The sequence below is a fragment of the Vipera berus genome (genome assembly GCF_964194415.1).
Source record: "Vipera berus genome assembly, chromosome: 4".
In the NCBI taxonomy this organism is placed as follows: Eukaryota; Metazoa; Chordata; class Lepidosauria; order Squamata; family Viperidae; genus Vipera; species Vipera berus.
Window position 1 is genome coordinate 62,209,577 of NC_138206.1, and position 27,603 is coordinate 62,237,179.

The 27,603-nt window shown below is 36.8% G+C and overlaps 1 protein-coding gene across 1 annotated transcript in view; it reads left to right on the forward strand.

Moving 5' to 3' along the window:
• The first annotated feature begins 384 nt into the window (after positions 1 to 384).
• Positions 385 to 27,603, forward strand: part of CFAP47 (cilia and flagella associated protein 47) — a 198,066-nt gene continuing 170,847 nt past the window's right edge. The window contains exons 1-14 of the mRNA XM_081326237.1: positions 385 to 594; positions 1,738 to 1,889; positions 2,974 to 3,089; positions 6,658 to 6,796; positions 7,492 to 7,720; positions 8,553 to 8,704; positions 9,598 to 9,731; positions 11,290 to 11,522; positions 13,143 to 13,335; positions 15,690 to 15,900; positions 16,249 to 16,401; positions 20,081 to 20,264; positions 23,046 to 23,142; positions 25,488 to 25,704. Of these exons, the coding sequence (XP_081182363.1) occupies positions 409 to 594; positions 1,738 to 1,889; positions 2,974 to 3,089; positions 6,658 to 6,796; positions 7,492 to 7,720; positions 8,553 to 8,704; positions 9,598 to 9,731; positions 11,290 to 11,522; positions 13,143 to 13,335; positions 15,690 to 15,900; positions 16,249 to 16,401; positions 20,081 to 20,264; positions 23,046 to 23,142; positions 25,488 to 25,704 (2,396 nt within the window). The 5' untranslated portion in view covers positions 385 to 408. The remainder of the gene's footprint in view (positions 595 to 1,737; positions 1,890 to 2,973; positions 3,090 to 6,657; positions 6,797 to 7,491; positions 7,721 to 8,552; positions 8,705 to 9,597; positions 9,732 to 11,289; positions 11,523 to 13,142; positions 13,336 to 15,689; positions 15,901 to 16,248; positions 16,402 to 20,080; positions 20,265 to 23,045; positions 23,143 to 25,487; positions 25,705 to 27,603) is intronic.

Below are 27,603 nucleotides of genomic sequence, written 5' to 3' on the forward strand. Positions count from 1 at the left end.
TTGGGATCACTGAGCAGCAATTCCAGCTGGTCAGATTCTTGGCTTTACTATATAGTACGATTGTGCCTTCAGGGATGCCTTTGTCTCTAGAACGTAAAACGGCGGGAACAACAAACACCAAAATAAAGCTCACCCCCTCCTTCCCCCCTCCCCTCCAATCACTCGTGCAGCGTTTCTGATTTGCTTGTTATTGAACGGCCGCATCTTTCCCTTTGCAGGACAAGGGTTCCCTTCTATTGGAGGCTCGGCGTTCACGGGCGGAGTTTCAGTTTGAAGCCTAGTCGCCAATCAGAATACGGATTCCGGTTGCGGGGCAACAGCTCTCCGGCGGCTGTCTGCCAAAGAAGCTTGCGTCTCCTTGGAGACACCAACTCTCGGCGCACCAAGCCGGCTGGCTTAGAGGCCGCCATGAGCTCCCGCGGAGGCGAGCAGGGAAGCGGCGGATCCATGGACGTCGACGGAGTGCGCATTACGCCGCCCGAGCTACGCTTCGCGGATGCGATGCCAGGCAGTTGTTACAGGGCGCTGCTCAGCGTCCAAAACCTGCAGACACGCAGCTGTTCGCTTCATTTACTGCCTCCGGAACGGCCTCAGGTGGGACGGGAACAAGGCAGTGTCAACCAAGGGCAGGGGTAGGCAACCTCGGCTCTTTTATGACTCATGGACTTCAACTCCCAGAATTCCTGAGTCAGCGTAGCTGACTCAGGAATTCTGGGAGTTGAAGTCCATGAGTCATAAAAGAGCCGAGGTTGCCTACCCCTGACCAAGGGAGTGAAATTAGCTATTTCTGTAAACTCCGGACAAACTGTTTTTTTTAAGCCGGTATCATATTGGACGGAGTTAGTTTTGTTTCAGCAGCATCAAACCTAATGAGTCTTAATGAGAAACCTCTTTAGCAATAAACCTTTAATTTGGATGTCCCATCTTTGGGGAGGGAAATACTTACAAGGAAAAAAAAAGGATACTGAGTGGGTTACTGGAACTCACATTCTTTTTGAAAAGCCATGATTATTATTTCTTGCACTATGATTAGTATATGAAGGGGGAATAGTTTTTGTTCCTCCAGTTATTTATAGGTTAGAAACATACTTGTCTACAATCTTGAACAAAGGCAGTTCAGTAATAAGTTGAAATAAGAATTCAGTCAATAAAAAGTTAAAATTCAAAGGTAGGAAATACATAACTGCATCGGCACAATATTGTCGAGTAATGCAGGTTTATCATACAATTTTTGAATCTGGTGCTAGATCTATTACTATGCCATCACCTGTCTATTACAGACATAATGTGGCTGGAAAAGATAGAAGATACTCAAAATATCTGCAGGGTGTAAGTTTGGGCAAGAATCTTGCAGTATATTACCAGGTAAATAGTTCAAAAAGAATAGGAGGCACAATGAGATTACAGTCCCTTTAAAAAAGCAGGTGACCTTCCTAATTGGTACTTCCTCTTTCATTTTTGTTGTATTTTTCCTATGTTTATGACAGTTTCACACTCCTTACCACAGTACTTTCTCTTGTAGTATTGTTTCCTATATCTACAGCACAATTTTATGTCCATCCATCCATCCTGTTTTGCTTTAGTTGTTGCCAGAATACATCATGCAACTAAAAGAAAAATGTTTCCTTTAAAAAATCTTTATTTGCACTATAATTTGCTGAGTGATAGTTGTATGGTGGCGAAGATCCTCATGTTCAGATAACATTTGTAAAATTGAATGGTTTCCTAATTTTGCAGTTCAAACTAATTGTGGAAAATCCAAAGAAACCTGTTGCTTCTGGCCTTTACATAACAGCCACTGTGGAATATCATCCGGACAATGAGGAAGACCTTCATGATAGGCTCCTCCTTCATGTAGAGAAAAAAATAATTGAAATTCCTCTGATTGGGTATGACATTTCAACATAAAACTCTACTGTTGGTTAAATATTTGGCAAGCTTTTGCACATTATACCCCAACAAATGGGCAAAACTTTAGCTTAGTTTATTCTGATGATTAGTTTGTTTTAAAACAGGAAGTTCTCAAACTTTGTGGCTCTGCAAAGCTCTAAAATAATGTTTTGTGACCTCCAGCTAAACCTAATTATTTAATTAGAGTAGCATTGGATGAGAAAAAAATACGCCACATTTAATAATTAAAATTTTAATCTATATATTTCAGGGGATCTCGATCTTTGTTCTACTGAAGCAGTCAATTGGTCTTGCACTAATGTGGAACAAAGCCTGTTCTGACTGTTCCTCCATTTTGTCTGTGTAAGGCCGATCAGGTGGAAAAAAACCATTAACTTTACTTATAAATGTTTGTGACTCTTAACCTGCAGTTTCAGAAGTTCTTAATTTAATCTGCTTTGTTTAATCTACTTTGTTATGTGTGAAATATGGCAGTATCTCTTACACCAAGTATTGTGAGTTTATGTAATACTGAATTAATATACAGTGGTACTTTTGGTACTCATTGTTAATAGGAAGGGACAATGAGTACCATACCCAACTACCAAACAAATTTTTCCCATAAGGAATAATGTAGTGAGTCACAAGGCAGCCAACAACAAGTTCTAGTTTGTACATTGAGCACCAAACTATGAATATTGGGGTAAAACTTTCGCATCAAAATGCATTGAGTACCAAATTCGATGCGTTTCAAAGCAGTTGAGTACCGAGGTACTGCTGTAATAGTACCAAAACTATGATGATATTTCAGGTATTAATTGTGTACTAAATCATTATCTTGAATAGAAATAGGCAATAAGTATTAAATATTTTGACATACAAAAATTTCAAGCTAAATAAAATGTAATTACAAATATGATTTCATTGTGCTTAAAAAACATAGCAACATAAGTATTAAGTTAAGAAATGTAGTTAGTGTATCTGTTGAAAAAGTCCAAAAATACCTTATTTCCCCTGAAATGTATTTAAAATTAAATCAATAAAATGATGATATAAAACCTATAAAATACCCTTTTTTTGCAGATTACGTCCATGTTGTTTCTTAGAAATTGAACCTGAGATAAATTTTGGAACAGTGATTGCGAACAGTAAAATAATACATGCAGTAACTAAAATTACAAACTATGGATCATCCCCAGGTAAATATTTTTGTAGAGTTTAGTGTATTTAGCTAGCTGTACACTTAGACAAATCATAATGTAATTTATTTTGGTTCAGCATGAAATATGAACCCATCAAAGGAAAAACAAATGACAATGTGACGTAGCTCAATGGCTGGACATAGCTTTGGCTATTATATGCGACATAGTAAACCATATTGTACTTTGATTTAGGATATTAACTAGATTTGAACCGTGGCATGCATTATGTAAAGACTGAGTGCTTAATCAAAATATGAAACTGGTTTATTTACAATAGTGTATCTCAACCATCAATATATTATCAAAACTTGAATCTGTTGTTTATCCCTGGCAAATGCTTTTATGAATAATTGCACAGTGAAATCCCTGTAGCAACAATGTTCTAGTGCATGAGCCACTTTTTATATTTTTTTATAGTTTCCCCCATCATACAGTCCATAGCCATAAATAGGTGCCCCAGTTGAAGAAAAATGAAGAATTGAAGAATGACAGATTAGTCACTTAACCCAGGTTAATGTTGTATGACCCTATGAATGGTGCCAATATATATAAAGAATATGATTAAAAAGCTAATGTCTATATAATCTATATATTAATTACATTGGTGATTTTCCTTTGCTCCTTAATGAAAGACGTTTCATGTAAGTTTAAGAAATTAAAGAAAAAACTTTATTGGGAAATAAGCAGCAAAAAGGTGATTAGAAGCTTGATTATGAAAAGTTTTGAAATGGACTAAGGGGCCAGATTGACTGGAAATAAAATTATAAAATAATTTTAAGTATATTTCCTGTGGTTTGTTCAGAATCTTATCAAAATATAGGAAGAATTTGAATTTTAAGTGTAAGAAATCCTTTCACTGGGAAAATGTGGAGTAGAGAAAAACATGATAAAAGGAGACTTTGGCGGCAGGTTATTAAAAGCAACCATAACTCAAGATTTTAATTAAAGAAGATGTCACACTAATATAGAATGGAGAAAAGTATTTTAACTCTGGGAGAATTCACGGATTTTTTGGCAACAATGTACTCAGAAGTTCCTTTTCAGATTGTCTTTTAGTATAATAATGGGCTCAAAAGAAGATGATACAACTGAGAATCGGGCTGTTTTGGATATGGATTTAAAACTTACAGAATACAAGAATGATGTCAAAGATATACTGAATTTATAAATAAAAGTGGCTGATATTTTAATAGCTAGCAAATAATCAGAAAAATGACTTAGAAGTGTGGATGTCAAGAAAGTTGTCCAAATAAGTCTTTTATTTTGGAATTACAAAAGAGATAGGTTATAATTTTGAAGAAGCTCCTGAGAAAAGATGAAGCAAGAATGAAAAGATATCGACTTCAGGCAGATGATTTAAAAGGAATAAACATCAAGATTTCAAAAGTAAAAAAAAAGGTTTATAAAATTGGATTATTCAACCAAAATTAAAATGTGTATTTTTTTCTTGCAGCTTTTTCTTTTTAAAATAAGGACTGAATGATGAGACTTTAAATATTTGTTTATAGTTAAGATATGAAAAGAAAAGATTTTTTGTTGTAGTTTTAAAGAGGAAAAGTGTTATATTTGCAAAGGAGTTTCTGAGGGGAGATGAAGGGAAAATGATAAGAATTTTTTGGGATATTATTTGATGGGATTAAATTTCAATATGTTGTTTCTGGTAGCTCTTGATCTTTTCTGATTCCTTGAATGGTCAGGCTTTAAATATTTGCTTTAAAAATATGGAACAAAAATAATTCTTTTTCTATTTTTAGAGAAAATAAATTAGGCAAATCACATCAAAGTAATATGAAATTTATATACTACTTAGATACATAGATAGGATGAAAGTTAAAATATTAAGAGAAGTCATTATTCTAACATTTCTAATTTACTGAAACTGTACTTGTGTTGATGAAGGGAGAAGTCATTTTTTATTATTTTCCACTCTTACATATTTTTTTCCAGCCCTCCCACATTCTTTTTTCTCTTTGCACTTTTTGCTTTTTTGTTTTTTTGTTTTTTTCTTAATTTGTATTAGTTTTTTATCTTTGTATTTTTAAATTTCAATAAAAATTATTATTGAAATTATTTTTTATGCATGAATTATAAGTAGCTAATGTTAGGTGGCTTACAGGTAAAAATACTAAAAATAGTAAAAACATGTTCAGATGCATCATAGAACCTGATACTTTTTGTTAAAATGAGAAAAATAGTGTGACAGCACAATGACATTTTGTTTGCACATTCAACTCACGATGTACAAAAGGGCTGGCACTTGTGGTGGTTTGATATTTGTCTTTTGCCCTCCTATGAATGAAAAATAAAGATATATTACATCATGCAAATGATATCAAATGATAAACTCCCATAAGCAGTAATTTCCAGTTAATTAGCATCCTCTACCTTGAAAGTATATTGGAAAAGCAGTCTTCGCCGCTGTCCAAAGTATAAGCAGGGAATAGAGTATTCCAGAGTAAGAACAATATCATTGTTTTGGCATTTCCTCTCCTGTAATATCTTGGGTGGGGGATTTGCAAGCTGCCATTACAAATAGGGTGGAAGGAATGGACAGGCTTAATGTTTAGTTTTCATATAAAGCTAAAGCATAGCAATAGCACTTAGACTTATATACCATTCCATAGTGCTTTACAGCACACTCTGAGCAATTTATGTTGTCAGCATATTGCCCTCAACAATCTGACTCCTCATTTTACTGCCCTTGAAAGAATGGAAGGCTGAATCAACCTTGAATTTGTCTGGATTGAACTCCTGGCTGTGGGCAGTTAGTCTGCAGTACTACATTCTAACCACTGTGCCACTACGGCACAGTATATAATGATTAATGCATTAATGGAAGGGCGTTCTCTGTGGGCGCGCCGGCCCTTTGGAACCAGCTTCCCACGGAGCTTAGGACCGCCCCCGACCTTCGCTCATTTCGTAGGGACTTGAAAACTTGGTTTTTTGAGTTGTCTGGCCCAGACTGAGGGGTTTTAATTTTTAATTAATGGGGTTTTAGTTAAGTTCAGGGATTAATTTAATCTTAGTTTTAATCATTTTTAATTGTATATGATGTATTTTAACTTTTAATTTTCCCTGTAAACCGCCCTGAGTCCTACGGGAATAGGGCGGTATATAAATTTAAATATAAATATAAATAAATATAAATATTGGTTAAATTTTTAATTCTTTCATTTCTATGGCTGTATCTACGACAAGAGGAGTCTGCAGTTCTGCTTCAGTTGTGTGAATGCTTGGGATTAACATTTATTGTTAGCTTTACCTCAGATTACCTGTATTTGAAGCAAGATTGTACTTTTTATAAACTTAGAATGATGTCTTTTTCAAAAAGAATAATGGATGTGAACAATGAATAACTAACTCATTGTTCATCCACATTATCATACAATATGACTGAGAAGAAATAGCTGAGAAAGATAGACAACCTTGATGAGATCTCTTGATGATGATGCGTCTTATTATGCTGTGATCCTTTTATCATTGGAGGCAAAAAGATTAGTATTTAATTTTATGCATATTGACTAAATGGTTTGGTTTTTAATTTATTTAATTTTTATATTTTAAGGTACATTTGACATAAAATATAGAGGAAGTGTTCCTCTTATTATTGCACCAACCAGTGGCGTGATAGAACCAAAAACAATGAAATTGATTAAAGTGGAGATATGTACCGATGTACCCAAAATAATTAATCAGTTAGCCACGTAAGTGCAGTATATTTAAATTGCAGTGTTGTCTCTTTTGATTTACTTCTTGAATTAAATTTTATGATACATATAAATAAATGGAAGCATATGCCATGCTGCAGTGTTCTTTGCCCTTTCACTGCATAGATATGTTTAATTACTTGTGTCAGTGAAGTAAGTAAAAGTATTGCCAATTCAAGTGCAGTTTATGTAATAACAATTTGAGTGAATGATAGAACCTTTTTATTGCATATTACTCAATTTCCTATCTAAAGAATGGATGGCTGTGCTTAAATAAATTATATGACAGCTCAGTGCATTGGGTATTACAGTTTAATTGAATCAAACTGTTTAATTTTATTTAGGTAGAATGCAATGGTAAACTCCAATTCTAAGTAAAATCTAATTTGAAGCCTCATTTAAAAATCCTTATATTGAAATTTGGTGTTTCCTTTATTATTTCAGATTGGGGATAATGAAGAATTAGTTCAGTTTTAATTATTCTAATATTATGTAATATTAAGAGCACTTTCTGTTCTATAAGAAGCATTAATGTTACAAATAGGCAACTGTTGTAAGTTTAAGTTATAAATGTGTGTGTGTTAAATATGCTAATAAAATCTTAAATTCCAAATGATTAATATGGCATTATTAATCTTAAGCTGTGATTGTCCTGAAGCCCACAATTCCTTTTTATCTGTTGTTATCCAAAGTGTGGAGTTGCAGGGAGGACCCACTGCTGAGATAAAAATCAAGGCCAATATTGTGGAACAAGTTCTTGAGGTTTTAGGTGTGCCTCACTCAAATGCTATCCAGTGTGTTAATTTTGGATGTGTCTACTTTGGAACTTCCAAGATGGAAGAAGTTATTCTTCACAATAAAAGTCCAGAGCCTGTGGATTGGGTGGCAGTCTTGATGGATAATGCTGTTGGTGGAGAGATGGTAAGTAAACTCTTGATTTTAGGCCTGCTTTTAAACACCTATCTTTTTTTCAGCAGAATTCCCTTTCCTCTCTGTCATACTTAGAAGGTATCAAAGGAGAAATAAAGTTTATTACTCTTTTACATTTTTAGCTACTATTTGTATATAAATGAGAGTTCCTATTATTCTTGCCCTTGATAATGTGAAAAGGTAAGAGTATAACTATAAGCCAGATTTGGGCTTGTTGTATTTTTAAACACAGTTCATATAAGCGTTCAAAAGCCATTTCAAAAGGCAGATTAAGATTTCATTCCAGTAATGTCCACAAATTTACTTCTGACATCTTCCACAAATAAGTGAATGGTATGAACATGGACAATATGTTAAAGTGGAACTAAAACCTACCCTGGTAGAGGACAGGAAGGCCTGGAGGAATGTTGTCCATAGGGTCGCGATGGGTCGGACACGACTTCGCAGCTAACAACAACAACAAAAACCTACCCATTGCTTTGATATTATATGACTTTATTATTTACTCTTAAGGTTTCATGAGAAAGCTGTAGTGATCTTATACACCAGATGAATGTTGTAATAGTTTTGGTATTTCTGAAGTGCATGCCTGTCATATCAGTGGACATTTGTTGATGAATAATAATTGTAGACATTTATTACTTTTAAAATAATATGCTAGCCATGTTTTAAAGGAAAGCTTAGTGGGTTCTAGACTTGGTGATAAGTTTTGTTCACATTTTTATAACTTACCTTTTCAGCAAGTTTATTGATCTTATGTACGAAACATCCATGTAAATACATGGAGTAATTTTTAGCATATTCATTTTATGTTTTCTTAAAGGGCACAGATATTCAGCAGAGTTCAAATGCTGCTTTGAAAGATTATCCTGAAAATCAAGGAACAGATGTTTCAACTTTGATTACTTGCATACCTAATGAAGGAACACTACAACCTTATCAGAAGATTGTGGTTTTTCTTTCTTTTAGTCCAGAGTAAGTGGTTTTGTAAACTGAAGTAATGAGCACAATGAAAATGATAAAAGCTGTAGTCTGTGTGTATGTATATATGTACGTAGGTGTGTATACATGTATACATACAAAACCCAGGTATATATATTCCTAATTTCATTAAACAGAATTTATTTTCTTCACTGTAGCAATAATCTGTATCTATTTATTGTAATTAGCCTATTTTGATGTCACCCCCACAATGTAGAACATACCAAAATATAAATTCCATAGAATTTTAAAACTTCTTTTTTAAGATGAACTATAGTAATATAATTTTCCAAATCCAATTATGCTTTCCCATATCCATGTGAATTGGGGCACTGGTTACTGGCTATGAAACCTTTACACATGCCTTCTTGTTTTGGGCTTAAGCAATGATTGCTCTTATTGTTAAAGGATTGTTGAACTATGCAAGCTCAAGGTGCCCCAATAGTAGAGGTATAATAGTATAATCAGGCAACATAGCATCAGAAATTATAAAAAAGGGTTGGAAATGCCAAATACAGTGTGTGCATATGTGTTCAATGATTTAGAAGTTGGTAAATTGAAATCTTAATATCAAAATAATGTCATTGTCAAAGATGTCAAGAAATATTCATTATCCTGAATTGTGAATAACCTAATCTAATGTAAGTATTACATGTGGCCTTATGATTAACAAATGAGAATATTTATTATGAAAAGATTCTGTTGAAATTACATAGAACATTTCAATTCTACATATCCTGATTTTGGATAAGTTAAATTTTACAGCCTGTGGTTCCTTAAAATTATGGTATCTGATGCCCTTTTATTTTGCTATGTAGTTTGATATCAGCAGTTACAAATCAGTAAGCTGAATGATAGAAATGTAAATGTAATTTTGAATTTTATAGGCAGCTGCAAATTGACAGGGACTTTGACAGAACGCCATCACGAAAAGATTATGCTGTCTTTTTGAAATTTGAAGCTGTAGGAAGCAAAGATGATTTCTTACACACAATGCTTGGTGCTGAAATACCCATCCAAGGTATGGTATGGATAAATACTGAATTAAGTATAAAATAAATGTATTTTCTAGGAAAAGTAACGAGATCAATATATGTATTGTTAAAAAACATAAAATTAATTTCTTGATGAGCATCTAATAAGAACAAGTTCTTCTTTCTAATGTTGTGTATAAGATAAAGATATTTTGAAGTTTGTAATGCTATAATGCTGATCTCATGGAATTATTTATATATTTCATTAGATAAAAATTATAACCATAATATTGATCACAATTATTGCATCCTATGGAATTTCTTGAAAGTACTTTAATTCATATTCACAAAATAACATTTCTAATCAGTTATGCAGCTTTTGAGAGGCCTTATTTTGTTAGCCTTTCTGAAATTATAAATTCTGGTTCTAGATGGGACTGCCAAACATCACAGTTTGGGCTTTCAGGTACTGTTGAAATATAATGATGAACATTTCCACTAGAATAAATTTGAAAGTTATGGCAATTGAGTATACGTAGAGTTGTTTAAGATTGTTTGAAACTATAGCTTGTAGATAGGTTGTTATAGGATACTGAGAATCTTGAATGTTTGAACTATATTTGGAAATCACGGTTATTTGATAAAAAATCTTTATGTAGTCTTCGTGGCAAGAGTCAGGGATATTGTACTGGCCATTATTTCATGTCCATTTTAACCAAGAAGTCTAACTCATTAGATTAAAGCATTCATGAGCTATGTATTGATTTATGCAACCTCATTACTTGTTTTAGTGAGTGAACGTGTTAATATAGGTAATTTAATATTACTGAGTTTAGGAATATTGATCATTTTTACCCAAGTAAGATAGATTTGTTAAGTCATTTTAAGATAGATTTTTTTTTAAGGAATCCTAGATTGTTTTAATATGGCAAACTTAACTCCATCTTCAGACATCACACTAAGCTAATCATCCTCATTTGTGTTTTTGTTGCTAAGAGCAGATAAAATCAGCTTATGAACCAGGCTACTTGAACTATCACATAGCTAATGCCCAAAGATACAAACAATACATGATTATGGCTATCTTCTTTGTTTTGATGAATTATTAAATAATTACAGAAAGATCCCATTTCATGCTATGCAGAGGATGCTAGGACATTAATACAAACAAATGACACCATCAATTTCCTTGCTATCTATGGTCAAGGTTAATTTGTCAGGGTAGATTAAGGTACTGCTAGTCCATCCACTCCCAACTTGCCCTTCTCCTTCATTTAATCATTTAATTATTTTGGTTAATTCAGCAGGTTTAAAAACTCACCTACATTTAATAATACCTGGGCTTTCCTTTAGGAGTTGTCACTTAAGGCAGCAACTGCATAGCTTTACCATTTGAGTGCAGGCATTTGTTTTCAAGAATGCTTTATTATTCATGTGAACAGTACTTTGTAGAACAGATTTTTGTTGTTATTAGCTTCCGTAAGTTTTTTGGTGCATTAGAGAACAATATTTGTATTTGTAATGCATTATTTGCTCCTTTATAGCAGCATATCCTATGAACACTTACTGGTATACTGTTACTCTCCATCTCAATGTCTTTTTCAGGGAATCCTCACTGTGTTGAATTGGGATTGATAGGCTCAGGGCTTCCAGTCATGTTGACATTCACCCCAGGACCAGTTGTCAGTTTCAAAGAGTGTTACATTGGTGAACACACAGATCTTGTTTGCACACTCCAAAATGAATGTGATGTTCTTCCAGTGACATTTGTTTTTCATAAGATTGCACATTATAATATTTGCCCTGAAAAGGGAAAAATAAAAGGAAAGTCTGCAAAGGTATTAGCATATTTTCTTTCATTTTTTATACACTATATATTTAATTTTTAATATATTTCATGTTAGAGTGTGTTGCATTACATAATATTGTACATTTAAAGAACACTCCTTTTTTAGCGCAGAGAAGGTAGCAGAAAGTTATAGATCAGGGCTTTTCAACTTTTTCACGCATTGTACCACTTTTAGGATATGGCAACATCCGAGTACCACCAGTCGCCTAGCAAGGTGTCAAGAACTTGATGACCCCCCCCAAAAAAGGAAAAAAGTGATTAAATACAGGTAGTCCTCGAATTACAACAGTTCGCTTAGTGACTGTTTGAAGTTACAATGGCACTGAAAAAAGTGCCCCCCCAAGCCACAGCCGAGCAAGACACCTGCCTGCCCACCTGGCGGTGCTCTTCTTCCTGTCCGAGGTTTTCATTGTTGTGAGCATTTCTGTTGAGGATTGGCAGTGTGGTTGGGATGGGGGGCGGTGTTTGGTTTTTATCCCCCCCCTCTGCTGGGTGGTTGCAGCAGGTTTTGGTCACTTCACATGACCCTGGGACACTGTGACAGTCATAAATATGAATCAGTTGCCAAGCATCTGAATGTAAATCACAAGACGCCGAAGATGCGGCAACATTCTAGCTGATGGGCGCTTCTTATGGGCTCAGCAGAAGTGCCAGGATCAGCGCCGAGCTCCACCGGTTCAGCTCATTCCCCTCCCCCGCTACCATTTTTCTAGGACGGTCGCGTACCACTTGCCAGGTGCCAATGTACCACAGGTGGTACCCGTACCACTGGTTGAAAAGCCCTGCTATAGATGATGTTTGGAGATGCAGGAACTGCTGCTTTTCTGTTCTTTTTCTTCAAACATGGCAAAGAAGAGAAAGTAACCATCTGTCACATATTGTGACTTTCCATTCTTAGCATTAAATCCTTTTTTCTCTTCTTCAGTTTTTGGTTAAACTACATTAGCCATTTTATTGCTTCCATATGCTGGTTCTCTCGTTACTGTTCACAATATTTGAATTGTAACTCATTTTCTCCTATGTAGTAGTCACTATTATTTTCTTTATATTTATTTCTCAGGTACTTCATCAATTACAAGTTTATACTCAATTCTAAATTATGTTTCCTTGTCTTGCATCTTCTTTATTTCCTCTTTTCTTTCTATCCTGCTTGGCTATATTTTGCTGGTGTTCATTCACATCCTCAAACTTTTTCTTCAGTTGCTAAATAGCATGCTCTCTTCTTCTTTTGTTTCTTGGTGAGATTCAGTTTTTTAGAATATTTTATTATATAAGCAATACGTACCTAATTTCTAATTTACGTCTCTCATTTTATTTTATCGTTATTTGTTTGGTACCCTCAATTTCTCTTTCATTATCCATTTGTATATTTAAATGTTATGTCTATTTCATATGTGAACGAGAACATGATAATATATCATTCAATTCTGTTGCATCATTTCAATTAGAAAATTTTTACAATTTTATTTTTTAAATATAAGAAACAAATCAAATTAAAGTTTTAAGTAAATAAGAGTAGGCATAATGTAACAAATTGAACTTTTTATAACTTGCATTAGCTTTTGGTTTCCTTTTTCTATGCTTAATACTTTTCTCCTTTTATTTTCAGGATGTGATATTTTCATTTATCCCACGACATATAGGAACCTTCACAGTGAGGCAGAAAGTAGATATTATAGGACCAGTACCAAAGAAAGATGACTTTCGGGTTTTAGAGATGAAACCATTTCATCAAATACAGTTAGTTTTTTCTGGCCTCTGCAAGTCGGTATCTGCTAATGTTGTGCTGAAAAGTAACCCTGGTATGTTATTAATTAAAAAGTGCTAACTTTTTACTGAGTTAGAAATATGTTTCTGAGAAACAATTTAGACATTTTCCCAAGATAAAAGTGATCTATTTATCACCTGAAATGATAGAATTCAGACATGCTGTCCTTATGAAGAAGTAACTGATTTAAGTGCATTATTAATTTTGAAAATTATCTGGAGGTCCATGCAGCTTAACATAAATCTTTTTTGAAATTAATTTTAGTTTTCAGTTAAGCTTATTTGTAATATTCCTTTTAAGATAAGTAGGATACCATAAATCTCCAGGATTCTAAATAGATCATGGAAAGATCGGAAAGGCTGGACAAGCTAGCTGTTTTTCCTGTGATTTTTTTTTTTTAAAAAAACTAAATAGAAAATTTTAATGTCTCAATTACATTTTTAAACACGTGGATTTAATTTTCTATATGGGTGGGAGGTGTTGATTTTAGTTTTAGCCTTTTACTTTCTCTTTTACAATTTATAATAAACTTAGCACTTAGACTTACTGTATATACTGCTTCATAGTGCTTTACAGTCCTCTTTAAGTGGCTTACGGAGTCAGCATATTGCCCCCAACAATCTTGGTCCTCATTTTATCGACCTCAGAAGAATGGAAGGCTGAGTCAACCTTGAGCCAATCAGGATCGAACTCCTGGTAGCGAGCAGTGAATTAGCTTGCAATACTGCATTCTAACCACTGTGCCACACATCTGTAATCTAAGTACTATTATAATCTGCTTTTGTGTGTGTGTGGGATTGGATGTGAAAAATATGCCACAATGTTTTCTTTCCATTTGAAATCTAGAACACTTACTGGGGCAAAAATATTAATGTAATATTAAACAATATGATGACAAGTCTATAAGTTACAGATAGTTTTTAACTTAACATCTGTAATTGACCCCAAAACTACCAATTTTACAAGCGTTTTTGTGGGAGTCATTAAGCCAAAACAGTGATTGTTAAGTGAACCTGTTTTAGCCAATGGATTTTTATTTTTGCTGAAAAACGGAAATAAATATAGCTTTCCAACAAAAAAATATGAATTGTGACTATGAGATGCTGCAAATGGCTGTAAATGCAGCCTGGTTGCCAGGCACTCAAAATGTGTTTGTGTGATCATGGGGAAGGGGCATTAGAGTCACAAAATGAGGTCCTAAGTATTTTTTGAAGGGTCCAATGTAACTTTGAATGATTGCTAAGTGATAGGTCGTAAGTTGAGAACTACCTGTACTCTTTTGGAATGGAAAACTAGGATTGCTAGAGCATTTTGGAATTTCAGATTTCTAATAGCAGTTCAGAGGAGCTCTTCTCCAATGTGCATGGTTTCCTGAAAGTCTCCCCTGGATTGTTCAAGACATGCATGCTGATTTTGCATTAAAAAAATATTTCACTTAAATGTCAAGCTGAATAGCTGTGGGTATATGGAGCACTACTAGTAAGCTAATAAATGATTAACTCAGATTATTCAGGTACTTATAATGTGTAGAATGCATGTGGATGCTTTGGATTCTAATTGGTGAGAAGCAGAAACCGCAATTGGTTTCCTATATTTCAAAATGATGTTCCTTATTTCCATAGTTCTTTTTTAGTACAAGAATACCTTTTTTATATAGTTCCTGATATTTGTTTGGAAGTGAGCTATAATTTAGTCCTGAAGCTTAATATTTTATACAGAAAAGTAAGTTTTGCAACAGGATTTTCACAACCTTTAGTGTACTCAACTAAAAAAATACTAGCTCTTTGAGATATTTTTGTAATTATTGAATGCCTTCAGTTAATTTTTATTATTTATTTTGATTTATTTATTAGTATCTGCTCTCACCTTATCTATGAAAAGATTGAAGCCTTCTGCTTCAGTTTATTTTTGAGTTATCATTTGATCATTATAGAAATATAACATATGAACACATACGCACAGAATGATTTAATTAAATCTCTTTTTGGTGTTTTATATTTGCCTGGTTTTAGGAATAAGAAATAGAATTAACATGCATAAATTCTGAAACATATTGCCATAAAATAGAAATCAAATATGTGATACTAACTAGTATATTTTGAAATTTAAGTTGTGTGTAATATCTTAGTTTAACTTTTTGAATGATGCAGTTTATTTTTTTTGTGTTTGTTTTCTCCAATCAGTTTTACTGAAGCTCATTTTAGATTTTAAAAGGCTCAGTCTGAAAATTGTTACATTATAAGAGGTTAGGTGTGGATATGATCCTTAACTGAATAAAATGTTACTGTGAATTTAATATTGTAGAATTTGTGGGAATAAAGTACAATAATTAATATTTTGGTTTGCTTGTCCTATATAATACAGTTTTTATTTAAATCCTGACCCAAGGTTTAACACCATTGATTTCCAATGCTACGGGGATATTTATAGCTACCAAGGGGGATCAACTGAGTGATGTTGCACCAGTAGCACTACTTAAATCAGATAAGACACAATTACATGCTCACCGGATTAATAGGAACTTAAGCAATGTACTAGTAGCTCTTCCCAATGATCGTCCAGCCAGCATAAGACCTGCTGAGTTGCATAAGGATTACAGGTATTATAAATAATGATGATCTTAAGACAGATTATGTTTATTATTTTATATGAGTGTTTTGCCATAGTGAATATTATGTTTATAGTGGGAATTATTTTTTTCTGTAATTTTTATTTGTGCAGAAGTTTATGTGCTGTTAATATTTTCTTAAATCAAATTCCAATTATTTTGTCCTTTTGTGCTTGCCAGATGAAATGATTAGCGGAATAATAGGATATAATATATACTATAATATAATATTATAATATTATAATATATATATATATAAAGCAGTACTATTTTGATTCTTCAATGCATATTTAAATATTCCATGTACTAATGAAGTTGTATGTCATTGTTCTGATTTAGGACTATTTTCACAAAAGTTCCCAGATATTGTTATATAGATCCAGAGTTCTCTTACACAGTATATGAAGAAATGGAAAAGCAAATGAATAAAGACTACTATGCAGACTACATTCACAATTTAAGAAAAGTCCGTTTAAATAAAAAAGAAGCTCGGTAAGTTGCTTCTAGATGAAATACCCAAATCTATAATACTGATTATACATCTTTACTTATTCGAATGTCTTTAAATCTCTACTTATTCTACTAAGTCTTTGGAAAACAATACTTCAAAGAATACGGAGGCAGAAACAGCCTGCAGACTTTAAAAGTAGCTGTGTCTTTTCCTGAAATAATTTAGTACAAAGTTTCTCAACTGGGCTTCTGCGAAACCCTAAGGTTTCATAAAAGCCCATCAGATGTTCCCCAGGAGATCTTGATTTATTTTGAAAAAGCAGAAACCAAATCCTATAAACTCCAACATTGGGTTGGCTTGCTAGATGGGGGAGGGGAGGATTGCTGAGGAAAAAAGACAAGTAGTGGATGCAGCCTTTTTGCAAGTGCAATGGCTGGGAGAGCTGTGTCTCAGCCAGGATTAGGCTGGCCTGGGCACCAATGGTAGCAAGTGCCACCACAAAAGGGGGGGGGAAGAGGAGGAGGCAAGGGAAGGGGAAGAGAAAATGGTGGTGGAGGCTTTGGCATTAGATTTCAGGAGAGGTTGAAGAGTGCAAATACAGTGGGACCTTGATACTCATCATTAATTGGTTCTGGAAGGTGCAGTGAGTTACCAAAACCCAGTACCAAACAGATTCTTCCCATAAGGAATAATGTAGTGAGTCACAAGAAAGCTGACACCGACAAGTTCTAGCTTGTTCGTTGAGTATCAAACAAACAATGAGTACCGGGACAAGATTTTCATGTCAAAATGCATTGAGCACCAAATTTGATGATTTTCAAAGCAGTTGAGTACCAAGGTACCACTGTATTAAGGGGACGGTATTGGAGGTTGCAAGATATCATCCTCCTTCTAGTTTTGTAATGGGGTCTTTGGGACAAGGAAGGGTAAACTAGATTTGGGGAACAAGCTTCATGAAATGAATATAATAATTTTATAACTTCTGGTCTATATTTGAGCCTGTATGTGCATGAATTCCATATCGCATGAAAAATATTTCAAGGGCAACTCCAGGCTTAAAAGGTTGAGAAAGGGTGATTCAGCAGCTGCAATGGGAAAAGATAAGACCGGTTCAAATAAGCTGCAGATGGCTGATCCCAAAACCTCCAAATTTGGGGGTAGTATTCAAAATTATTTCAGAAAGACTTCGAAGTCCTGTTTTCTGATCAATTTTTTGTAAAATTTCTTAAATGCTGAAATAATTCTGTGTAGCTCAGGGGTCAGCAACCCGAAACAGCAAAAGAGCTACTCGGAACCGGTTCCGTCATACACACAAAAAAGTGGGAGCCGCAAAATGTGCGCGCGCATGTGGGCATGCACGCGTGTGCGCAGAACAAGCAAAAACATACACCACCCTGACACCCGCACCGCATTCTGAGCCACACGCACCTGTCACTGCCCAGTGCCACCAGCTTACGGGGGGGGAGGGACGGACTCGCAGGCCAAGGAAGGAAACGGCCTTTCAGAGGATCCCTCCGGCCCCCCTCGGAGGCAACGGGCCCTTCCCCGGCCGAAGGAAGCCTCGCGAGCGTCTCCTGCAGCGTGGCTCCCTCGAGCCGTGAGACACCTGTGCGACGGCGGTGATGGGTCTCCCTGGCGACGGGCACTGGGTTGCGGCGGTGCCTTCAGCCCGGGCGCCGCCGGAGCCACCCGAGCGCCCTGCCCCTCTCCTGAGACCTCCAAACCTCTGCATTTGATGAACGCAGCAGCTCTCCAAACGTGGAGGTGGAGGTTTGGAGAGCTGTGCAGCTCTCCAAACCGCCCCCGCCCCGTTTGCAGAGCTGCTGCATTCCTCCGCATTTGAAAGAAACACGGACGAACGCAGCAGCTGTGCAAACGGGACGGTGGCAGTTTGGAGAGTGCACGCGCACCTCTCCAAACCGCCACCGCCCGTTTGGAGGTCTGCCGCGTTCGTCAAACATGAACGAACGCGGCAGCTGTACGAACGAGACGGTGGAGGTGCAGCTGTACGAACGGGATGGCGGCGGTTTGGAGAGTGCGCGCGCACCTCTCCAAACCTCCGCCGCAGGCAGCAGTTCTGCAAACGGGGTGGGGGCGGTTTGGAGAGCTGCGCGCGCAGCTCTCCAAACCGCCGCCGCCTGTTTGGAGAGCTGCTGCCTTCGTCAAACATGGACGAAGGCAGCGTCTCTGCAAACAGGGCAGTGGAGGTTTGGAGAGCTGCGCGTGCAGCTCCCCAAACCTCCGCCGGCGGAGGAGGACTGGGAGCCGCAGGAGACTGCTTAAAGAGCCGCATGCGGCTCCAGAGCCGCGGGTTGCCGACCCGTGGTGTAGCTGAATGAATATTAGAATATAGAAATCTGTGTACATTCCAGCTTTACTTGCTTTATCCAGGTATCAGCTCTGATCCTAACTACTTACAAATTGATCTCACATTTGTGTCACCTCCATTAAGCTGCATTAGAATTTTAAACGTGCTGTTAATACACAGAATGGTAAAATACAAATTAAGCAAGGGAATGTTTATTTAGATATCCACCAAGTCACTAGTTTAAACATCCTCAGATTCCTGCTGTATCAGAATTGATTGTTGTGAACTGAAATAACTGCCTCTCATTACTTTTGAAGTGCTTGCTATTACATAGGGCAGTGGTGGCGAACCTATGGCACGGGTGCCAGAGGCGGCACTCAGAGCCCTGGGCACCCGCGCCATGCCTCAGAAGTGGCAACTGTCCCTCTTCAACCAGCTGCCTGTTAACTTGCCGAGGTCCCACGTGGCTGGATGCATCCCGGCACAGCTGGTTTCTCTCCCCCCCGCCATCCCTCCTGGCCTCGCATGCTCTCCTTTTCCTGGGCATGACCCACTGCATCGCCTCCTCAGCTGTCGCCTGACTATCCATCTCGGAGGCGGCTTCTTTGAACTGCTGGCGATGGGCTGCAGAGCTTCAGAGTATGCCGGTCGAGGGGCCAGCATGCTGTGGCTACTGACAGACACCGTTGGCCTCCATGCGCTCGCTGGCATCTGTGTGCGGGGGCCGATGGTGTCAGGCAGCAGCCACCCCAGCGACATTGAGGTGACCACACCCACTTTGGCTACACCCACCCAATCTTCCATGACCACCACAGCCATACCCACCCAGTAGGCCACGCCCACCTGGCACCCAGCGATAAATAAGTGGGTTTTGGGTTGCAATTTGGGCACTCGGTCTCTAAAAGGTTCGCGATCACTGACATAGGGTTTAGACTTCTGGAGGACTCACATGATTATTTGCTATTATAAATGAGGCAAGAAAACATTGGTCCAGTGGTCTTGATAAAGATTTCAAACAGGTGTACCTGGCAGTTCTGAGGCTGATGAGCCAAAGAGAAAGAAAATGCCACTGATTTGAAGTCGCCTAATTTTGAGATCTCGCTGAAAGGATCTAGGGTAGCAATGATATTGTTAAGAGAATTTTACTTTCATAGTCACTTTATAGAAAGTTGCCTTTGGAAAATAAGCAATAATTGTTTTTGAAGAAAAAGTTCAAAGGTAGCCGGGGGAACTGAATATCCACCAGAAGTTTCAATAACAGTTTGGCAGGACATTGTTTGTTAGAATTTTCCCTTCACACGCATTCAGTTAATAAAATCCAGCAAACAAGTTAAGTCAAATTTTGCAAAACTCTGTAATATATATGGGCTAGATAGTTGAATATGACATTTTTTTTTATTCTGACACAATAGGATCTTCAGAATGCTTAATAATCCTGTGGACATAGGATTAAAGCCAGCATCAGGGCTAAAATCTCCTATGCTCAGAATTTTAAAGCATGATAACATGGAGAAAGAAGCTGCTTGTGTAAACAGAAATAGCCTGTTAACTAGTAAACAGCTAGGAGAAATCGAATCTAGATCTATACAAAAAGAGGTACGTTTACTATTGATGAATATAGTCTCTTACTTTTAGCTTCTCATAATTTACTTGACTTACACTGTTTACCCCTGCTCTATTAACCATTTAAATGTACTTTTCATATTCTGTGTATTTCCGTGAAGTCCCATTTAAATTAATAGGGTTTATTCCTAGAAAAAAATAAATTATTTGCAGTCTATTGCATCGACTTGAAAACCCTATCTCCAAAATCTAGTACCTTTTAGTAAGTGTGCAGCTTGCAAGCTCCTTCTCTATATTCACTGATGGCCAATGAGAGTCTGAGCTTTAGTCAACATTCAGGAGGAAGAGTTTGGCATAATCCGATGCACCAATCCTCCTGGTTAGGAAATCTCTTCATTTTTTTTTTAAAGAACTAGAAGCAGAAACCTGGGGAAGCTGTGTGATACGATTGAGAGAAGGAGCAAGCTACTATTGATCTCCTACAATGTCTGATTAAAATGAATTACCAGGGAAATGGCATTTTCAGTTAGCAGAGCCTATAGCACTGGGGAAAATTTATAGTTAGAAACAGTACTGATGTGTTTATAAGACTCTTATTTTGCTATAATTTACATAGAGACTTTTGAATTGGGGAGGGGGTGCCATAAAAATTATAAAATAAACTTGAAATGTCAAGTTTGTTTTACCATACTTGAGATTGGCAGGAATATATTAGATTTATTTGGAATATTTTTTTAGTCTTATGTTATACTGTACCATTGCATATTTCACAAAGGAGATTGTGCCATTTGTAGTGAACCAGGGCCATCTTGTGGCCAACTATTATATATTACTAAATTAGGGCATCTCTATAATTCATTTTCTGCGGTTTGGCATGTAGATATTTAAAATTAAAGTATTTTTTTAACCTCCTCTCCTTTAAATAAACTTTGATATTTTTTTTAGAAACCTTGTGAGTTATTTTATTTCTTTAAGGGAGAAAGGGGGCTCAAACCTCTAGTCATATGCCTATACTCCGTAGGCTCAGGAAATTATAATGTAGCAATTATTTCATTTTTTCCCCACCACATTTACTTTTTTATTTGCCAGGAGGGCACCATATCTGTCATTCTCATGGCTGGGGAATAGCAGGAGAATGTCAGGTGAAAGCAGTTGAAAAAGTTGCTGTCCAGTAGTTAGACTAACGAATGTATGTTTATACATTGATTTGTAATAATTGTAGACATAATTTTTTCTACATGACACATTTATATATAAATATATACCTTTATTGTTAAAGTACAACATGTGTACATTGAGATTAGCTGAGCCTCCCCCCCCCGTGCTCTCCCCCCCAACACACAGTGACAACAAAACCTCCATCCTACCACACCATGTGAACCAACTACACCACACACCGGCCTCCCAAATCAATTCTGCATAAGTTCACAGAGATTATATCCCATTTAAAAGCCTAACAGCCCACGGATAAAAGCTATTTTTCAGCCTGTTGGTACGGCTGGCTATACTCCTATATCTCCTACCGGATGGTAGGAAAGTAAAGAGATACCGTCCAGGGTGTGAGTCATCCCTCACTCTTCCAAGGCAACGAGCCCTGGTGATGTCATCCAGTGGTGTCAGGGAACAGCCCACAATGTCTTGTGCTGTGCTTACTACCCTCTGTAATACTTTCCTGTCCACGGCTGTCAGACCAGCATACCAAACCACAATACCATACAAGAGGACGCTCCCTATAGTAGACCGGTAAAAGAGGGTCATTAGCCGTTGTTCTACCCTGTTCTTCCGCAAGACCCTAAGAAAGTGAAGCCTCTGTTGGGCCTTTCTAGCCACCTGGGTTGTGTTAACTTTCTAGGTCAGATCTTCACAGAGGTAGACTCCCAGAAATTTAAAGAAGGAAACTCTCTCCACACAGTCCTCCCCGATGTAAAGTGGGGCAGGTTCCTCCTTTTTTCTCCAGAAGTCTAACACCATCTCTTTTGTCTTGCCGATGTTTAGGTGCAAGTTGTTGTTACTACACCATATGGATAGTTTTTGTACCTCCACCCTATATGCTGTCTCATTTGATCCAGTACTGTTTTTCTTAATTTGAGGTGTGAAGGAGAGATAATTAAGTGAATATTACATGGGAACAGATAGCCCCTTCTCTAAATAAAAATAGGATAACAACTTATGGATTGAATTTAAGAAGGTGAAGAATGTGGATTTATTGTTGGAATGCAAAAATAAAGGTGAACAGGAGGAGATTGTTGGCATGAGAAACTAAACAGGAATGCTTACAAAACTAATATACTCCTGAGCAAGAGCATACAATTTCAGCAGGGCCTCCTGTTTATCCGTGAGAAAGCAATGAACCTGGTCATCCTGAATACCAATCACTTGCTTCATAGCTTTTACCCATCAGTGACCTAGTGATTTCTCAGAATTGCTAGAAAAAGTAGCTGTTAGTCTCTGTTGTTGTTTTTTTTGCAAAGGAGGTAATCCATGAAACCTTGAAGTGGAAAATTGGCTCTTAGGAGATGGTGTAGCTTGCAGTCTTGGGTACCTCTTTAGTGGGAATGACATTTCTTCAAGGGAGGTGGTGAGTCCAACAAATCTTGGAAATGGGAAAAGAACAGAGAAGGCAGGAACTCTTGTCAGCTTGACAGATTTTCTGAAGCATTTTAATTTAGGAGTCATAAAAGCACAATTTTTTGAATTCAGTCTTTAGGACTTTCATATATAATTAGACAAGAAAATAGATGCGATACTTTTGTATCTAAACAAATTACGCTCTTTTAATAGTCTGTGGGGTGGTGTTGGTTTTTTCTTTTATAGGTGAATGATTGTCTTAATCCTGAACCATTGTCTCAGCAAGAAGTTGAAGACTGCAGTCTAATTTTGACACCAAAACAGCTTCACAAAATAGTCATTGGTAAGATAACGATTTACTAAAATGTATTTTCCTATCTTAAATTATCAACTATTGTATAGGTGAATGGAAAATTGGAGAGAGGTAGAATAATTCTAGAAGAGCATATAGATGATTTAGTTTGAAGAATATGGAACCTTAGAGCAGTGTTTTTCAACCACTGTTCCGCGGCACACTAGTGTGCCACGAGATGTTGCCTGGTGTGCCGTGGGAAAAATTGAAAAATTCAAAAGATTTTTAAAAAAAGACTCTCCCCTCGCGAGGGCGGCGCCTTCTGCTTTCCCTTTTGCCGCCACGCCAGTTTGGTCACTGCTCACCATGACCTTGTTGACTGCCGGTAGCAGGGCGGCCGCGCGCCTCTTGGGAGCCAAGGTGAAGGTTTTTTTTCCCTCCCCCCCCTCTCCGTTCGGCTCCTTCCCTTTTTCGGGGGGGAGTGGGGGGGTGACTGTTCTTGCGAGCGCCATGACCGCTATTGCCGTGACTTGGGCTTGGCTCGGGAAGGGGGAAAGAGGAGAAAAAGGGGCTGCAAGTCTTGTCACCGCAGGGCAGTCTCTCTCGTGTCCGCCTGGAAGTTCTCGGCGATTCCCTTCCCACATCAGCTTGCAGAGCAGCCGAAGTGCGATTTGGGCTGGGTGTTTCCCCTCGCACGCAACCCCCCCTTCCCCCTTTTTGGTCGTGCCAGCCCTACGGAGGCTTGGCGCGGAGAGTTCCTCGGGTTGAGATGGGGTGTCTTCCCCATCTCTGTGCGCTCTCCAGCAGCTGTGAGCTTCGCTCTCGCTCTTTAGTCTCCTTTCTTGTCCCGCTGTCGCAAAGAGATGATTATGCGGTTGTCAGGGTGGGGTGGCTAGAAACGGGAGGGAGGTTGGTAGTTGGGAAATCTGGGCTCGCTAAAGAAAACAAAACACGAACGAACAAGCAAACGTCGTAAGGTAACCCCTTTCTCTCCCCCCCACCCCGCTTCCTTCCAATACCGTGAAGTTTGACCACCTTGGCCTTTATGGTATTCTTTTAGGCCTTGGCGGGACGGCTCACACTTTTTTTTCCGTTCACGTGACCTCTGAAGGGGAAGCTCTTGGATCTCTTGTCATTGTTCAATCTGCATATAATATACTCGAATACAATTTTAAATTGGTATTTAGGGGAAAGATGCATGCTGGGTATTCGGTTCCTTTGGAAGGCATGAAACTGATACGGCTAGCTAGACCGAGCTGGTAGAAAGACAGCTTGGAAAAATATGTCTATTTCCCCTCCCCCCCTTTCGGAGTGCCTCGTGATTTTTTTCATGAAACTAGTGTGCCTTTGCCCAAAAAAGGTTGAAAAACACTGCCTTAGAGATTAAATGCTCCTGAGACTATTGCTCTCTTTTTCTTTCAAACCAACTTATTTTGAGCAGTTGACTTGTGGAAACTTTTCTTGATCATATGTACAATAGTATTGGGGTATATTTTCCAAAAAAGAATTACATTTTCCTCTTAACTTGTACAAGCTGAACTTTTGTTTAAGCAAATCTATTGTCATTAATCCCTTATCTGCAGAAAGAGAAAGGAAAATCACAATTGCAATTGTATTTTCATGTTTTCAGTTTTTAAAAATGAATTATTTAATTTTCAAAATAGTTATAATAAATACAATAAAGTATAGGAATATATAAATTCTCTGAAACACTACAAAATAATAGACCACATTTCAGACAATAGCTGAAAAGTTAATAAAACCAATAATACTTTAACTAAGCTAAATAAATATTTTAATTAAATATTTTTAACTTCCATACAAACACTTCACAGTAAGGACACGTTTAAAATCTGCGGGAAATTTATATCACTAGCTGGGCCTCATTACAGGGAATACCCCTCTACCACAACTGAGTGAATATAAACAGTGTTGTAGTCAGTAGTGCATCCTGTCGTACAAAGATTGAATAAATGAACTAGATATAAAACTATATAAAAACTCTTTGAAAATGTCTTAGTAGTTAACTGGCAGATGGTACTGTGTAATTAGGGGTTTCACTGAGTAACCTAAATACATATTTTGCCTTTGATGTGGTCCTTGCACAGCTTGAAAGAGAGTTCCTACACAAATGCGGAGTCTGAAAAATGAATTGTATATGGAATATTGTACATAATGCCGCTTGGGGTGTGTGTGAAAGCCCTAACAAGCAGGCATATACATAGAATGAAGGCTACTGCTAAGCTTGTAAGCCGCCCTGAGTCTTCGGAGAAGGGCGGGATATAAATGGAATTAAAATAAAATAAATAAATAAATAAATATATAGGTGTGCGCTATGATTTATGAGTATATTCCCCTTATCTATAAAACTATTATGCCTTTTCTATTCCTTCCAGGTCCTTCCACTCTTGACTTTGGAGAAGTCTGTGTGCATTCTACAACTGTCAGAAAAATGCATATCATAAACAACCTACCTGTGCATATATGGATACAATTAGAAATTAAAAGTGAAGAACTGCAACGGACTAATTCTTTGTCGCATGTCATAACACCTTTTATGAAAACTTGTATTCCTGTGGTGTTTGAGAGGGACACATTAGGGAACTTTAAAAAGTAAAACTAATTTCTCTATGTAGTAATTTGGTAGTCGAGAAATAATTCTTCAGTAATAACACTGAGCTGAAGGGCAGAATAGGATTCTTGTTGGAAAGGAGTTGTAAAAAGATGATTAAAAATTAAGTATTCTTTTGTAAGATTTCGTATATGTTGTCCTAACCAAATTAAGTTGTAAGAATTAAATTTAGAGACAGTATAAGAGCTTAGCAAGTCTAAGTCAATTTCAGTATTCCTAAGTTGAATATAATCAATGGCACAGTTTTACCATTGGGGCTACTTGATGGCATGGTAGTAATAATATTTCCATCTGTCAGTTACAAAAGGATACACTGCTTGGATCTGCACATATACTATACGATACATTACAATATCCAAGGTTCTTGAGAGGAGCCCAGTGTGCTTGAAAACCTGAAAACCCACCAGCTAAAGAACTGGTAGCTAAATAAAATATCAGTACCATGTAACATACAAAGTTAGTCTAAAATCTATAAAAGTTAAAGCTATCTCTATCTAACTATAGAAACCTACTGCTGCCTATTGTCTATAAATGTTTTATGCTTTTGGATAGTTTCTGAGCAGAGTTTTGCCACTAAGTTGGAATGTTAGGTAAGCCATCCTTCAGTAGAAAATGGGGGTTGAATTTTGTAGCTTTCCCACCCAATTTTCTTAAGGAGTGGAATAATCTTCCATCTCCAGGCTTGCTCATCAATAAAACAGTTTAGAAGGGTGTTTGCTATAGATTCTATTTCTCTTTATCCATAAGATCAGACTCTTTCAAAATAAGGAGTCTTGTGATATTTGTCCTCTGTTGCTGTAGAAGGATATAAATTAATGTGTACACTAAAGAAAGCCCATTTGTGTTTATAAAAGGTTAAATTATATAGGTATTTAGTAGGAGGTCCAGGAGAGACTTTCTGAGACTTTTGACAAATCTTTGTAGGATTCTGTTTCGGCTATTCTTGATTTGACTATATTAACAGTATCCTCACAGCTTATGTGATGTAGAAATTCAAATGAGAATCCATGTGTCTGACTTTTCCCCCAGGTTAATTGCCAAGTATCTTTGTACTTACCTAGTAATAACAGGTTAATAAGACACTAACGTGGTTAACTATTCTTAACTAGCTTGAGATTTAACACCAAACATTTCTGTTTCTAGCCTTAATGTTGAAGATGGCATGATAATGATGTTTTCTTAGCAAGTGTTTGGCTATGTGTAATTGCACCAGCAACAATGGTGCAATTACAATTCGGGAGAAGGGCGGTATATAAATTTAATAAATAATAATAATAATAATAATAATAATAATAATAATAATAATAATAATAATAATAATAATATAATAATTAATAATAATAATGGACCACAAAATCGCAATAAGCATACATAAATTGAGGAAAAATAATTATCTGTTCCAACTCTAAAACTGTAAGCACAATTGAAAAAAATGCAAATTATAAAGCAAAATCAAATTTTGAGGATAGAAATTTTAAACATATGCTATGTTCAGACATGCTAGAATTTGACTTCCTTTTTATGACATTAAACAAAGTATCTTATAATAATTTATATTGAAAAATATCAGTTAGTTGGTTTTTAAAGGGATCAACGTAAGAAAAAAAACTTTTATGTCAAAAATTGTCAGAAATTTTCAAGGTGCTGCAAGTATCATCTTTACCAAAAAGAAGAACAAATTTAAATTTAAACTCAGGCCTCCTGTGTGTGTGTTTGGAGGAGTGAGAATGAATTATTTGCACTCTCATCTTATCAAAATGAGCAGTCTCCCACCTTGTCAAAATAGAATTGCTAATTCCACGTGAAATTAGTGTTGAAGCTGCTTCTCCAGTTCAAAAATGTACTATATAAGGGTGCAGTATGTAGGTGTGCATGTATAC